General features: G+C 32.8%; 1 protein-coding gene across 1 annotated transcript in view; it reads right to left on the bottom strand.

Annotated features, from left to right (window-relative positions):
* The window catches only part of pcx (pecanex), a 621,557-nt gene that overhangs the window by 130,037 nt on the left and 478,288 nt on the right, over positions 1 to 13,232 (bottom strand). Inside the window, exons 26-27 of the mRNA XM_090398640.1 lie at positions 6,618 to 6,747; positions 3,795 to 3,853 (exon numbers count right to left, since the gene is read on the bottom strand). Coding sequence (XP_090254766.1) covers positions 3,795 to 3,853; positions 6,618 to 6,747 — 189 coding nt within the window. The remainder of the gene's footprint in view (positions 1 to 3,794; positions 3,854 to 6,617; positions 6,748 to 13,232) is intronic.

The raw sequence follows: 13,232 nt of genomic DNA on the forward strand, positions 1-13,232 counted from the left end.
GGAAAGGCAATAACAACTGCCATTTTCTAGGTTTCTGGAAAAACGTTTTCACAGAAAATTCTGTTGAACAGGTGTACTAGTCAGTTAGCGACAGATATTTAATCATCTCATAATGGACACCTCTCTTTCTCTCTCTCTCTCTCACTCACTCAGTGGCTTTAACAGGCACTTAAGTGCCCACAACCTTCTAAGTACCCTAGGATTTCCTAACTGCAATACAAGGATAAGGAGGTTACCCATATGCCTCCAAGTATTCTTGTCTGTAAATTGTGTGTGTTCTACTGGCTAGTTTGCCTGTTCTGAGAGACAAAACACCTGAATTTCTGGGAGAAAAACCCTCTACCTCCATATGAGACTGGCTAACTCACCTTTAGTCAAAAAAAAACAGATAAAGGTTCCTCATGTCATGGATGGGAAATGAACCCAGGTCTTTCTGACCAAAGGGCTTCGTCTATATCGACTGAGCTATGGAGGCTAAATGGAAACCTTTACCAATGATATTTTTTCAAGTTTATGCTCTTACAGCCTCATTAGCTGAAACTGATGAAGCTGTAGGAGTATAAACCTGAAAAACCTGATGAGGATGCCATTGACATCTTCTACAAGAAATCTAGGAGGTATGAGATTGGGTGTTAGAAATCAGAGATGAAAAGCTAATAGATTTTTGCATTCAGAATGAATTGTCTATCATGAATACATTTTCCAACATCAAAAGAGAAGACTTTATACCTAGAGGCCCACTAGAGACAGGTTTGGAAATCAGACGGAAAACTGTGGTACAAAACTCAAAGCCTTGTCCTGGTGCAGACGGTGGATCAGATCACCAACTCCTGATTGCTGATGTTAGGATCCATTTAAAAACCACAAAAAACAAGCCTGTAAACTGATATAGTTTCACAAGAATCGCTCAAGCATATAAGATTGAAAGCGAAGAGAGATTCCGTGAGATCTTACAACAAGTAGAAAATGTCACATCAGATGAAGCTAGGCCAAGTTGATCTCGACTGCAACAGCAAATCATTATGTTAAGGGGACAATAAATCCTGTATTATTTTATTTTAAAGCCGGGTACGAAACTCAGAGATCAAAATCTAAGAGTTTCATGCTGAAGAACTATCGGCGAGTCCAAGCATAAGTCATCACAGATTTCGATGGATTTTGATCTCCGAGTTTCGTACCTGGCTGTAAAATAAAATAATACGGGATTTATTGTCCCCTTAACTTAATTTATGTCGCTGGAAAAATAGCCTTTTGGCTCTTTAGCAAATCATTATGTTTCAAAAACAAGTGGAAAGAAAATTAATAAGACTCTTTCAAGAAAAACATTTGATCTGGTCAACCACAGGAAAGAAATTAAATTTAAAGGTATGGAAAATGAAAGTAACAAAAATTACAAAGAAATCAGTGTATCAATAGAGCAATCTTGTAGGAAGGATAAAGAAACATACATGAATAAAATATGTGTAGATATAGTATCCCATGCAGACAATAAAGAAACAAAGGATGTTTAATTATTTGCATGTTTCAATGTTTGTGTCAAACAATGAACCTCCCATCCTCAGAGGACGTGGAACTGGCTATCAAAAATACGAAAACTAGAAAAGCAGCACGTAATAATGGAATTTATGCTGAGATGATAAAGAGCAAGGACAGAGCAGGGATTGAAGTAATGCTGAGATTAACCAAATCTGGATATGGGCAAAATCCTGGCCCAATACTATTGCATCTGGCAATGTGGGTGAAGACAATCTTTATTCCAATCCACAAAAAATAAGGACCAAGAAATGGGAAACTATAGAGCAATAGTATTAATCTCAAATGCAAGTAAAATCATGCTCTATATTATCAAAGAAAGCATAAATGATCACTTGAAAGCTCTTATTTCTTTAGAACAGGCTGTATTCATGAGAGGAAGAGGTACCAGAGATTATCTCAGACACCTTTTTGAGAAATCAAGGGAATTCAATAGTCCAGATTATTTATGCTTTAAATAACCAACACCTTCGAATGCTGTGTAAATTGGAAACTGATATAATGCCCAAGTCTGGCTTTCTTCAACATCTTATCTTTGATAACATGTTGTCACTTCAAAAATGTACACCAAGGCTTACCATCTCTTTTTTAACACTGAAGCAGTGGATAGTGCTGATAATTCTACCAATATCAGTACTGCCCATTGATACTGCTAGAATTTATCAGGATGAGTTGGTTAGGTATCATGAAACAGCTAGCTTACAATATATATTTTGATGCAGAAAATGTACATGCAATGACTTTAAGAAGGCTGTGCATGAAACCAAATCTGTTTTAAGGGTTAGCAGAAAAAAGAAAAAAAACAAGAGATTATTTGAGCAGTAATTATGGCAATGCAGTTAATTGCTGAAACAGAATATAGAAACAGGTTCGAGCAGCATTCATATAATGAGAATAGGCTAAGATATAGAGAAATTAATAAACAAGAAAAGCACAGTTGAAAATATATAAAAACTCCTGGTTTAACAGCAAGGCAGAGAATAATCACAACGGACTACACGAAGTTATTAATAAGATTTGTAAGAAGAGGGAGAAGGGAATGAAGTCATTAAAAGATAAAAACCAATGCATACCTTGTTCTTAGCTATATAATAAAAATTTATATACATTATTTTCAAAACATTAGTCTAAAATGTTACTCATTATTGCAAAACACAATTAAAACTTTTTAACTATTTAAACATTTTCCTTGTAAACAATTGCATAAGTGTTTAAGCAGCACCGTCGACAGTGTGTAGCATAGAGGTAGCCTGCCTCACGGAGCAGCATAATAAGGGTGCTCGTTCAGCCATATTGCATTAGGCACCATGTAGCAAGTGTGGAAAGAAATATACACACGTTTACACAAGAATAATATTTAATTTGCCAAATATTTCGGTCTGAATATTACAGACCATCTTCAGTGGCTACATAGGAATAGTTTTAAAATTTTTTTAAAACTATTCCTATGTAGCCACTGAAGATGGTCTAATAATATTCAGACCGAAATATTTGGCAAATTAAATATTATTCTTGTGTAAACGTGTATATATAAAAAATTTATAAATTTATATATAAAATTTTTTTAAAACTATTCCTATGTAGCCACTGAAGATGGTCTAATAATATTCAGACCGAAATATTTGGCAAATTAAATATTATTCTTGTGTAAACGTGTATATATTTCTAATCATTATGTCAAGTATTGTTAAAGAATCAAGCGTGGAAAGAAGTTTTTCAAAGCTTAAACTGATTAAAAATTATTTGTGAACAGCAATGATTCAAGAAAGATTGGTTGGCCTAGCAACTGTATCGATAGAGGCAGACATAGCTTATAATTTAAATTTAGAAGAGCTCATAAACACTTTTATTGTGTGATATCCTCATAGAGCAACTATTTGATTAATATTATTATGTAATCGTTTTGCATAAATGTTTCTCTTGTAATAAAAACAAAATAGCAATTGGAGATTTTCTTATATTTTTGTCTTATACAAAAGCAATTAAATATTTCCCCATCAGGGAGAATATTTAATTGTTTGCTTCAGGGCATGATCTAATCAGGTGATGGGCCCTTTGTTTAGGCATATGTAGAAAACATCTGGGGCTATTTGGAAAATGTGAATTTTAGCAGAATTTCACATTTTTGCAGGAATATAGAGACAGGATTGTACATGCAAAAAAGAAAAAAAAAATCTTTCTTTCTTTAAGTAATAAAATTTAAGTATGTAATGAAATTAAAAATAAAACAAATTATTTAATGCCTTTAAATGAAAACTTACCTGGATTGCATTCCAGCTGAGAAGACAACCGAGTATTGGAATGATCTACACGTTTTGTACTATAAAATAAAACAATTTTCATTATCAATTATGTTCATTAACTAAAGGAATAAGCAACTTAATATCAAAAACTATTTTTACATTAGCTCAGGGATATCCAACCCAAAGCAGTCAACATGCTTCATCGTCTACCTTTCTGATTCCTGCACGCACACACACACCATCATCAGTAACTGGAAATTTGTGATTCCTTCTGCTTTTAACATTAACATATAAAAAATCCCCCATTAATGACCTTTCGAATCTAGGGACATGCAAAATTATTTTAGAAACACTGAAAGGATAACAAATATTCACGGCTTGAAAAATTATGTGCTGGCTTATCAAGCCAGGCAAAAATATCTGAGTCACATTCTCAATCATGGACCTTACCAATTCAAATGCTTTAGTGAATGCTGTGGCCAATTTTTACACTGTTTAACTACCAATGTTGAAGCAAGTATATTAACTACTTATGTATTAGTGTGTTGTCAGTGTGTATGTATATACAACTAATTCTCTTTTTATATGGCTTTTTTTTTATACGAATGCGAAATAACACGGTTTAGAAAACAAAAGACATTCTATTTTTACACGGTATATTTTGATTTAATATGGTTCAAATGGCACTTATTTTTAAAATTTCTGTTTGAATTCAGTTCTGTTAAAAAGGGTATAAAATAATGAATAATTAATTTTAATAATTTGATATTAAGCGTACAAAACTTCAAAATTGAATACATACCTGTATAACTTTATTGCACGAACAATACTTTCATGTACATGTGTAATGATATCTGTAAAAAATCATATGTACATATCATTTTTTGTTTACAATTCGAAATGTTTCCATGCCTTGTGTTTTGTTCATGAAAGTTTTGTTCATGCAATAAAGTTTTATACAGGTATGTATTCAATTTTGAAGTTTTGTATGCATAATATCACATTATTAAAATTAATTATTGATTATTTTCAGATATTTTCATAGCATTACTCCCATTAATCACAATGTCAGATAATTCAATTAGACAGAAGAAGAAAAGAAAAGCTACTTCTTCAGAAACTAAGATCAAAATTTTAGATAGTTTAGCAGCTGGAGAAAGTTCAATATCCTTAGGGAAATATTTTGGACTGAACAAAGCTACCATGAGAATGATTAAGAAAAATGAAGAGGCCATTAGAAAATCTGTTCTTTATGGAACAAAATTAGGTGCTAAATTATCATTGTATACGAGAGACATTATAAAAGTGAAGATGGAAAACGCCCTAGTGACATGGATGGAAAATTGCTCATGAAAAGGAATACCTTTAGATGGAAATGTCAAACAGAAAGCATTATGGTTGTACAAACAGATTCAGAAAAAGAAGCCAACAAGATCAAACAACAATTGTGATTTTTCTGCAAGCACAGGTTGGCTTACAAAATTTCTCAAAAGATAGATGCTTTATAATGTGAAAATAAAAGGAGAAGCCACATCTGCAGATGACTTGGCAGCTAGGGAATTTCTTTCAAAGCTGCCCAAAATTATCGAAAATGGTGGCTACACTGCTGATCAAGTTTGAAAAAAGTGATGGTGGCTTTAAAGCAGCTAAGGATTGTGGGACTATTATTTTGTAGCAATGCTTCAGGAGATCGCATATTAAAACCATTCCTCATTAATCGATCCCTAAGACCATGGGCAATGAAAGGTGTGGATTTTAAAATGTTACCAGTGCACTGGAAGGCAAACAAAATAGGCTGGGTTACAAAAGAAATTTTTAATGAATGTTCCAGAAGTTAAACACTATTTGATGGGGAAAAAAATTTTGACTTATAAAGTTTTATTGATTATAGACAACGTGCCTGGCCATTGTCTATAATCTGTATTGGTGAAATTGGTCCAGTTTTATCAATACAGGGTAAGTTGGAATGGATTTGGTATACCCAGTTTGGGCCAAGGAAAAGGGGAGGGGATCGTTGGAGGAGTTCAATATGTTTTTTTTTTTATTTTTTTTTTTTTATAGGTGGTTTTTGAAAAATTTTATTGATGGTAAAATGCTATAGCCATTGTTTATAAATGTGTATTGCTAATAATGTGTAGTTCTTGCTTAAGAGCTTGCTCATTAAAACAAATTGCTACAGCTCTGTTTTTGAAAATTTTAATAACTCCAATAAATTCAAGTGTATCAGCTAATATGTGTGGGTTTGATGTAGACAATGAAGGATAGACTGCCTGAAGGAAGACATGTAACAAGTGTATGTAGTAGCCACTATTAATACTGGTTTTGTTATAACTTATTTGTAAGCAATCACTAACGTTAACTTTGTTAATTTATTAGTAACTTCTAACCAAACTCTCTTTGATATAGTATATTTATTTATTATTATTTTTTTTAAATCAGAGGTCAGGTCAGTAGTCTTAATGGTTAACCAATTTAATGTAACTTGAGCATATTATGTGTATTGTAATATAGCTTATTTCTTTGTATATATGTATATACTTCAGATGATGACCTAGATATTTAGGTCAAAATGTAGGGCAATTATTTTTGTTTATGCTAAACTGAAATTTTTTGCATATGCAGTAGTTATCTCCATAGCTTTTTAAAAGTGATATAACAAATAAGTTATAACAAACGTTATATACTGTGCAACTATCCAAAAAAAGATGCTCTTCAAAATAATAATATTCCAATTTTCTACCTTACAAACTCTTATTTATACATTGATGAACTGGCAAATTCTACGTTATATACTGTATATATATATCTGAATGAAAAGCAATCTTTGTATACTGAACATACTTGTAGTCTCGCTCCCAAAACTTGATAGGGCGGACATATGAAGTAAAAAAGATGGCACTTCCCAAAATTGGACTAAGAGGTGTAGAAAGAATAGATGAAATAGCTGCTTGGACAAATAACATGGCTGAATCTAGAGGTATGTGTTAAGGTTAATGAAACAAATGGCACAACTAATAAATATTATGCCTTTAATATTATATATACATATATTATACATTGAGAAATATATCTAAATGGACACATTTAATACTCTTTTCATCTCTATTTGTGCAATTTTTTTCTTATATAAATAGTATATCCTGAAAACAATTCCACCAACTAGTGGAATGTCAACTGATAATTATGAATAATTCAAAAGGGATGCATCTTCTTTTTGCTTAAAAAAGGGGCCAGGGGCAGTGCTGGATTTACGTATAAGCTAAAAAAGCTACAGCTTAGGGTCTCGCAATCTCCGGGGCCTCAAATAAAAAAAACAAAAAGACCAGCTGATGTAATTTAAAACAGTAGGGGGCCTCTGGGTTTTGTATAGCTTAGGGCCTCAGCAAGTCTAAATCCGGCCCTGGACAGGGGAGGGGAGAAAGCTCAGCTCCAAAAGCACCAAACAAAGAAAGCAATTAGATCCAAAAAGAGAAAGGAAACTGGTTGTCAATTTTCAACCTTTATAAGCTTTATATAATAAAAGTTAATAAAATAAAAAGAAAAACAAGATATAAATAAGAAGAAAAGCTTATTGTTTTAATTACAAGAATTAAAACTTTTATCAGCATTCAAAATAGATCTGAAAACAAAAATTTTGAATCATATTACTAAATTAAAGAACTTTTAACCCACCCATACTCCAGTAATTAATCATAATACCCAAGATACCTAAAATTGGGAAGCTCCTGCAGCCAACATCACATATTAAATCTTATTAATACTTATTTCTTATAAATTTTCAAGCCGAAATATAGAATTTTCATATTTTAATGACCAAGCATCTAAGATATACTATTTTAGCAAAAGTCGTGGTACTTTTCTGTGTGCAAGAAAATGGATGTAATTACACTATAATTACACTATGCAAATTCTATGGCCTATAAGGAAATTAGCAGTTTATTTGGAAGTCATTTCAACCATGTTATGATGAAACACTGTATGAAACAAGAAATTATATTTCTGTAAGAAATGATGGCAGGTACATACTTTTCTCTACATGTCAATGGAGAAAAAAAAAAGACTGAGCATGCTATTTACAGAATTTAGCATTTCTGTGTTGACAATGTTCTGAAGAAATGGCTGCAAGTGACATCGAGTCAAATATGTGTCTATGTAGACCTAAATTACTGATTGATGAGCCAATGTTTTTGAGAATGATAGTTAAATTGTCTCAATGCCTGACATTTGAGAATGTGTTTTCAAAGAGGTGAGCAGCAATAAGTGATCTGTGTGCATGGATGTTTGTTTCCATGATAATTTGCATGCCATGCATTTTATACTGGAAATCACAAATCCACTTTATACAAAACAGTGAATAATTATGGTAGTATTCCAATCTACTGAGATTTCCACTTTTTATTTTTTGTTTTCTTAATGTGTCTCCCACCAATAAAAGATTATAAACCTAGTACATTAGCAATGTGGAGGGAACAAAAGATCTTTTCATTTATTTTTATATATTTATTTTTGTTCTGTTTATAGAGACCAAACATGGGATTTTTTTCAAGCCACTTAAGGTCTCAAAAAAGGAAATGGTCTTACAGTGGACAATGGAATTCATCTCCCAACTAAGGGCAATCGCAAGCATTCCATGCCCATGGCATGATATGAATCTGCACCCTGTTTAATGGAGAGAAACCAACTAAGCTGGCTTAGTTGGTTTCTCCATTTGTCAAATGATGTTTCTATGGTATTTAAAAGCCACAGCAATTTTATTTTCAACTGCTGCATTGCTATTTTTTAATATTATAATAGAATTTCTGACTTCATTTAGAGATGGTTCCTCAAGTCATAGGTACTGTACCATTTCTTAATAAACACTAGATGTGTTTAACAATTTTTTGAAATTTTGATGGAATAACTTTTTTTTTTTTTTTTTTTTTTTTTTGTAAATCTTCCCCCTGCCCTGCTTGACCAAATTTCTGATATTTACTCTCAGGGTGTACAGGATATTATGGTAATACTACGTGAAAGTTTACATCATTATTAATTTCCTATCAACAATTTTTCTCCAAATTAATATATCATCTGTCAAGACTCCAATATTGTCAGATCTTATATTTTGGTGTTCCGAGACATTTCTTAATACATCAATCCACATAGATCTTTGTCTTCCTATGGTCTTTTTTCCTGCCAACCTGGTTTGCTAAGCTTTCCTCTCCTATTCTCTTTAACACATTCATGTTGGGGTGATTGTAACTTTCTCGGGGTTACCCTAACTATCTGAGGGTGAGAGAAAACATTGTGTCTTGTGGATATTTCTTGCTTACATTTTAGCAGACATGCTGCATAGCTAACAGTTCTTTAATTGTAACCAAATCTGCATGGGGTTGGGGGGGACGGTATCCCCCTCAACATTGGAAAATGCTATATTTGGTTGGATATTTAAATTACTGAAAGATGTAATTCTAGTAGTAAGACTTATACGTTGGTTAGACATAACTGGTAATTAGTTTACGGAATTAACAACGCATATAAAGTATATTAATTAAAGGTAACTTTAATGAATAACTTCTATATTTCGGCAATGTCACATTGCCATCTTCAGGAACGTAAAGATATGGTATGTGCACTCAGGAACTAACACAAAGCAAATGAGGAAGAAAGCAAGAAACTAATATTGTTCCTAAAGTCCTAATGGTACCCTCTTGCGGGCTAATTTGGTAGTCTTGGCAGTTGGGCTGAAGTTCTCATAATGAAAGTCTCCAAATTTGGGGCAGTTTCATGCACCCAAATTTGTTGAGGTTAGGAATGTTTTTCAGAGCTGCTGAAGATTCTTTAAATAATCTTTCGTATTTAAACTTGCTGCGATGGATTATTTTTGTTTTCTTCCAACAAATTTTATGGTGGGTCTTACCCACCATAAAATTCGTTGGAAGAAAACGAATTTTAAACGAATTCGTTGGAAGAAAACAAAAATAATCCATCGCAGCAAGTTTAAATATGAAAGATTATTCAAAGAATCTTCAGCAGCTCTAAAAAACATTCCTAACCTCAACAAATTTGGGTGCATGAAACTGCCCCAAATTTGGGAGACTTTCATTATGAGAACTTCAGCCCAACTGCCATTAAATACTTCTTTAAATACATTTTTTCTCATTTCTTCATTTATATGATTTACAATATTAATACATGCATTTGTTGAATAAAGAATACGACCAATTTCAATTCCGTTCAGTTTTTGCAGATCAATTTCACTTTCAAAATTATGGAATGATTGGTTTTCCTTTGCTACTTTATATGCAGTTCAAAAAATTTTTGCGGTTATTTCTTTTTCATGAGATAATGATTTTAAAAAAACCTTTTCAAGGAGCTTTTTTTTCGATTTCAAAAATTTTTAATGTTGCTTTGTGTGCAGCAGATTCTCTGTGATCAAACATTTTTTTTTCGAAGTGAGCTCATCTGTAGCTTCCTATCTTTGCCAGAATATGTAATCTCATTGTTGGCTCATTCTTTGGTTCATTCCCATCTTTTTTTCAATTCCAAGAGTTCTAACTTTTCTACAAGGCATACAGCCAAGTTTCTTTTTGCTAATATACATCCATTCATTTTTCGAGCAAAAATTATTTTTTTGATCTAATGGCCAGCAATTCAGCCAGTCATTTTCAGTTTTGCCTTGCTCCTCAAGATTAGCTTGAGATGATTTGAAAACATCAACCTGCATCATTATTTCCATATTTGTTGATGTCATGTCTGTTATTATTCTGGGCTTTTTATTAATGGGACCGGTGGTTGAGAAGTAATTGGAAATCTTCTTCATTTTCAAACTTGGGTCAGACTTTTACACTAAAAAGTATAAAAAAAATGCTAAAAGGATATGAAAATAATGACGTTAAATTTACATCAATTCAATAAAGATATTTTTTAGATAAGTGTTTTACTGAAAATCTTTCGCATGTTGTCAATCACACATCCATACAGCCACAAACGTAGATGCTAATGGCGTGCGCATGCATGTTACCAGGCAATGCATGTGCTATGTACGCAAGAACATTATTTCAAAAATTACTTTTGAAAAATTGAAAAAAACTGTAAAAAAAAATAGGTGCCGGAACACCGTTCCGGTGTGTTACACTAGAAAAAAATCTCTGCATGGAGGTATCACATAATAATAATAATGATGATGACATAATTAAAAAGAAAACTTAAGAGGAGAGGGAAAGAGATTTGGTTGCAAAGTACAAATAACTATAACTAACTAATAATAAACAGCAGCTGAATAAATTTGGTAGTTCAATAAACAACTATAGAGAGGGACTAATCCAATGAACAAATAATGTTGCTCGGGTGATTCATTTAGACATGGCAGGAATACATGGTGGATGGAGAAGCAAATCATCTTGTAAAATTTGTTGTGCTTGTTATGTGTATTTATTTCTCTGTTTTAATTATATTTCACTTTGTTTTCTAAGAAGCTGCTTTTGTTTACTGAGGATCAGTATAAATTTTATGCAGTAATAGGATACACAATATCTGCTCATTATCAGAATCATCTACCCTTTTGTGAATCTCACCTTTTTTTTTTTTTTATTCTGTCAACAGCTCTTCTATCTTATCAATAATCGTAAATCTCACATATGCTAGTACAGTAAAACCCCGAAGTTATTCGGTAGGTGGGACCAACAAAAAGCGCGTAACTCGGGGTATAATTTTGCATGTAATTTATATAATTTATATATACAAACATACAATCGGGACCAAAGGTTTACAAAAACACTATATTTTTTAAGAAATATAATCATAATTGTAGTTTTTCGTACATAAAAAAAGAAAGTTATTTCGATGTTGATGGTTTCATAAAATCTAATAGATTCGTCTGACGGCATAATGTCTTTTCTTGTCACGCAAAATTTCTTTCATAGCAAGCTAATGATTTTTTTATTCCTTGCCTTGTGGTTACAATTCGTTCCTCATTAGAATCTATGTCCTCCAAAATCTGTAAACCTTTCTTTTATAATTGTTCTTACTGTGGATTCCTGTAGATCGAACTTCTTTGCTAGCTCACAAATTTTCATTCCACCTTCAAAATCCTTAATAATGTTGAGTTTTGTTTCCAAAGGCAATGTTTTTCTTTTCTTGCTAGCTGTAGAAGAATCAGACTTGCTTCTTTTGGATGACATTATTATTTTTTATATGATAAAATTTTTATCAAGAACATAACATTAAACAATTGCAAGGTTTGTAGACTATAAAAATCATGTATGAATGGAGACTACACGAAACACGTCAGTGCTTGTTCACAGCATGTGCGACACTGGCGAATGCGGCCAGCACCTGAAAGATATGACTAGTGGTGAGGTGTGAAGCGGGATGGGAATACGTACATATAAGAAACCGCGTAACTCCGGATTCACGTAAGTCGGGGTATGACTGTATTTTGCTGTAAATCAACCACTTCTTATAATACATAGAAGTATTCATTTTTATTCAGGAATAGATACAATTTCACTACGGCTGTTGTTTCTGAAGAGTGGAATAAAATGTTCCTATACAGTGAAAAACATTTCAACCTCAACAGATGCTATACTGCAGAAGAAAGAAAAACAAATAGCTTGTTTATCACTAAATACAATACAGAGATATTTACAGTCTACATATTATATTTAGCAACAATTATTATTAAGAGAGACCTCCAGGGATTCAGGGGTGATTCATTCACACTGTTTACACTCAAAACATCCAATGGCAATCCATTCCAATCCAAACTCTATGAGAGAAAAATCTAGTCCTCACCCTCCTTAGTGTCATTCATTCTCAGCTTTCAAGGATGTCCTCTTGTCCTTTCCCTCCATAAACTGAAAAATTCCATCACTTGAAATCCTGTATGACCCTTTCTGAAGTTTGTAAGTCTCAATCATATCATCCCTCTTTCTCCTGTTTGCTAGTGTCTGCAGTCTACAAATTCCCAATCTGTCTTCATAATTAATATTCTACAATCCTGATATCATTTTTAAAACACTCTCCTTTGTACTCTCTCCAATATATCAGAATCACAACGAAAACCAGACCTGTGCACAATAGTCCAAGTGAGGTCTTATCAATTCCTTGTCAAGAGGCAAAATGACATTCTTATCTTTACATGGGAATGTTCGTTATTTTCATGTTTTGATCACTAACATTTGTATTTGATATGCTGATTGTTTTTATTTGTCTTTATTCATTTTGTAAGGGGGAGCCCAGAGCACTCTAGTGGAGAAAAAAACATTTTTTCTTGAAAAGTTGGAGGCTGTACTTGTTGGGAAACACTGCATGGGAAATGCTGTTCCCAGGGGATGGTGGGATGAATGGAATAAATGCGAAAGAGGAGAAGCAGATTTAGTGTGTTTGCAGTTGAGTAGAAAAAGAATATTGATTGCCCAGCATGCTGTTTCCTACTCTGCTGTTTTGATCACTAACAAGAGCTTCTGTCTTCCTTAC

Source organism: Typopeltis vanoorti, chromosome 10 (assembly GCF_054136105.1).
Source record: "Typopeltis vanoorti isolate ZY-2024b chromosome 10, IOZ_Tvanoo_1.0, whole genome shotgun sequence".
Lineage (NCBI taxonomy): Eukaryota > Metazoa > Arthropoda > Arachnida > Uropygi > Thelyphonidae > Typopeltis > Typopeltis vanoorti.